Source organism: Enhydra lutris, unplaced genomic scaffold (genome assembly GCF_002288905.1).
Source record: "Enhydra lutris kenyoni isolate GAN:26980312 unplaced genomic scaffold, ASM228890v2 scaffoldscaffold12, whole genome shotgun sequence".
In the NCBI taxonomy this organism is placed as follows: domain Eukaryota; kingdom Metazoa; phylum Chordata; class Mammalia; order Carnivora; family Mustelidae; genus Enhydra; species Enhydra lutris.
This window is the reverse complement of record NW_019154096.1, coordinates 41,647,559-41,651,295: the sequence shown is the minus strand read 5'-3', so window position 1 is coordinate 41,651,295 and position 3,737 is coordinate 41,647,559. Positions and strand designations below refer to the sequence as shown.

Here is a 3,737-nt window from a genome sequence, read left to right as displayed (position 1 = left end):
TGCTCAGCGGGGAGCCTGCTTCCTCCTCTCTCTCTGCCTGCCTCTCTGCCTACTTGTGATCTCTGTCTGTCAAATAAATAAAATCTTTAAAAACAAAAACAAAAAACCGGAAGCTGGGTGGTAAATCCTAGATTTACAGTTTAACTGTTGTTGAGCAGTCCTCATTAACTCTGGTTTCCAGTCTCTTCTGTAAAATGCCTATACTAACACAGATCCTCTCTAAGCCCCATGTCATTCCACAGGTCAAAAACTCATCAGCGATACTACCTAAGGATAGAAACAATTAAGATAAATAAAATGAATCTTTCTCTTAAGGTTGAAAGAACAACAACAATAGATTTGGTCCAGTTTAAAATGTTTTGACACTGCATTTGGAAGCACCAGGTGTTCTGGATCTGGCAATCAGGCTAAAGTCAGCTAGGTGACCTAAGCTGTCTGGAACTCTTTAAGCCTCTGTTTCTGCTTCTATAGTAGGGCCTCCTGATTATTGTGATGAGTAACAGAAATACTGAATTTCAGTGACCAGCATAGAACAAGCTCAAGCTGTCAACACATCATGATGATGACAATATGGACCATAGAATGTGTTACAGTATTAAGGGGATATTCAAAGGGAATATTACTAAACTTATGGTTATGTTTACTTAAAATTGATAATATCATTAAAAACAATAAAATGGTATAACTATGAAAATGTCAATACCTCTGCCTACTTATGATGTTCTATTTAAGCATTCTGTTAATAATGATTACAATTAGACCTAGAGGAAAACACAGGAAATGTTGGCATATGCCAAGTGAGTAATATGCTTTATCTTAATTCTCACAAGAACATGAATAGGTAGATCCTATCATCTTTGTTCTACAGAGGTTGAAAGTGAAGTCCACAAAGCTTAACTACCTTTCCAAAGATGACTCATCTTTCCGAAGTTGGAACTCATTAATGAATTAGTATTGAAATCTGGCCTTTCTGACTCTGGAACCAACTGCCTAAACCACATTGCTATCAGCCTAACCACCTTCTTAGATAGGCAAACAACTTAATCATATGCCCCACTAAAACAATTGTGCTCCCCAATGTCTTTACTGTAGGTTAGTCCGGCAGTGATACTGCTATGGAAAGAGATGCTCACAGAAATGGAGAATAGAACATCTGTCCAAGAATTCACCTTGGAGGGGTTTCCTACCATCCAACACCTGGGAAAGGTCCTCTTCCTGGTGCACCTGCTGGCATACCTGGCATCCACTGCAGGCAATGCTATCATAGTCACCATCACCTGTGCTGACTCCCGGCTCCACACACCTATGTACTTGTTCCTCAGCATTTTCTCCTTTGTGGAGTGTGGTGTCGTAAGTGCTGTTATTACTAAGTTGCTGGTCATCTTTCTCTTAGGCAGGCAAACCATTTCCTTTCCTGCCTGTTTCATACAAGCTTTTGTCTTTTTATTTCTGGGAGCAGCAGCTTTCTTCCTCATAGCAGTGATGTCTCTGGATCAGTATGTGGCCATTTGCAAGCCTCTGCATTACCCGACCATCATGAACCCAAAGACTTGCTTCCTCCTGGTCACTGCCTGCTTCGCTTTGGCCTTCCCTCTCATCACTGGTCTGCTAGTAAAAGTCTCCCTGTTATCCTTCTGCGGACCCCATGTCATCCCCCACTTTTTCTGTGAACTTGGCCGCTTGATTCATCTCTCCTGTTCTGACACCAGGTCTGTTGAAATGTTGGCCTTAATTCTTGCTTTGTTTATCATTTTCACATCCATTATCATAACTATCATTGCATACAGCAACATAGTAGTCACAATAATGCAACTTCCCTCAGCCAAGGAGAAAAAGAAAGCTTTCTCCACTTGCTCCTCTCACCTCATAGTCCTCTCTCTGATGTATGGCAGCTGTGTGTTTATATATGTGAAACCAAAGCAAACAAACACGCTGGACTCGAACAGGGAGGCTGATATTGTGAACACAGTGGTGACCCCACTGCTGAACCCTGTCATCTACACTCTGTGGAACAAGCAGGTCCACCAGGCTCTGAGGGAAACAATTTGCTGAATGAAAATATCAAGATTAAAAAAAAATCACATGGCCTTAGAGTGGAAGGCCTAGAGAACACTGTGTCCTCATTCTGGCCAACATAGCAGTCCACAGAGCTCTGGTGCTTGTCTCTGGCCACCATACATGATCTCTGCACATCCATAGCAAAACAGAAATCTACTTTTCAAGGCTACATTTTACCTTGATGTGCATAACTATCTTCTTCCAAATTTTCCACATTTGAATGACAATTGATTTTTTGGGTCTTCCCTCTGATATCTATCATGTGCTTGAAGTTTCCTAAATTTAATAATTTACACACTTTTTATTCCACTTCTCTTCAGCAATAAACATGGCTCAGCAGAATTAATGATGACTTACCAAAAGGCATTTAGATAATTCAAATGATAGATGAAGGTATAATATGTTATTGTTCAGAAGGAAAGGATGGAAATAGTACCAATTCTTGGGTCTACATTCCCTCCAAGACTAGTGCAAGGAAATAATGGTCATAGTACCCTTCACAATGGAATATATATACTTTGCATTAGGTGTGCTCTTATATGCTGTTCTTGGTGCTTAGTATAGCTACATATGTATTCATCAATCTCATGCTAGAGAGAAAGAGAATTATTCTCAGGCTTAGACCATTTTCTAAGGAGAAAGAATAATCCCAGCAACCTAAGGCTGACCAGATCCTCTTTCTTAAGTTATTTATTCTAGCCCCAGCCTCTCAGATGTGCATAACATATTTATGTTAAAAGCTGTGACCACAGAATATCAGTAGAAGAGAAGGGTGGACTTATTTCATATTTCTATAAATTCTTCCAAAGATTCAAGTTGGTAGAATTTATTTGCTTCTCTAATTCATTATTAATGAAAAAAAATTAAACATTTTCCTGGTGGACTAGTGCTATCAATTACAAGGTTATCTTTTCATTGATAACCTACTTTAAAACCAACATTTCCATGTTCTCATTCTTTAAACTTTGTATAATTTTCACACCTATTTTTTAGCTAGGATGTGTCTATTTTTTCTTCTGAAGAAATATTTCTAAAACAATTAAGATGATTTTTTATTTTCTTTCTCTTTAGCCCAAACCCAGAGACTAGATTATCTCAAATACATTGTATGGAACATGTTATACACCATGATTAGATACTGTTTGCCCTTGATGTCCTTATTTCAAAGTTCAGACTTCATCTGATTGAAAATGAAGTAGAATTGAGCATCCCCTAAAAAGTCAAAGATAGTTCTCTGTATAGATTGTATATAAAAGAGCTTGGAAAAGCCAAGCCCAGACTAGGAAACTGGCTACAGACACTGTTACAGGAATTGGAAGAAACTGAATGAGACCTAGGGAAGTGGCAGTGGGAATGGAATACAAAGGAATCAGAGTAGACCCTGAATCATTTGCACTGGACAAGCCTGCTGTTGCCTTCAACTAAATGATCAACTTCCAAGAACACACAAGTCACCTTCCCCATAAAATATGGAGATTGAGCCAGATAATCTCTAGGGTCCACTTGAAAATATTCATGGACATAACAACAAGATGCTGCAAGAACATGGAAATGTGCCACCCTGAGTTGTTCTAAAGAAGAGTGTTGTGAAGTAATGTAGGAATAAATCAAAAAATTGTGGCCAAACTACTGAAAAGAGTGTGAGCCTCCTCATCATTTTAGTCAGGACTGGATAATAA

The 3,737-nt window shown here is 38.9% G+C and overlaps 1 protein-coding gene across 1 annotated transcript; it reads left to right on the top strand.

Annotated features, from left to right (window-relative positions):
- Nucleotides 1-1,125: 1,125 nt before the first annotated feature.
- LOC111145404 (olfactory receptor 6C74-like) lies at nt 1,126-2,052 on the top strand. The gene has a single exon (XM_022500281.1). It carries the CDS (start codon nt 1,126-1,128, stop codon nt 2,050-2,052), a length of 927 nt encoding a protein of 308 aa, XP_022355989.1.
- Nucleotides 2,053-3,737: the final 1,685 nt, after the last annotated feature.

Excerpts from the sequence above, each read along its gene's own strand:
- LOC111145404 (XM_022500281.1), top strand. The coding sequence starts at position 1,126 with ATGCTCACAGAAATGGAGAATAGAACATCTGTCCAAGAATTCACCTTG.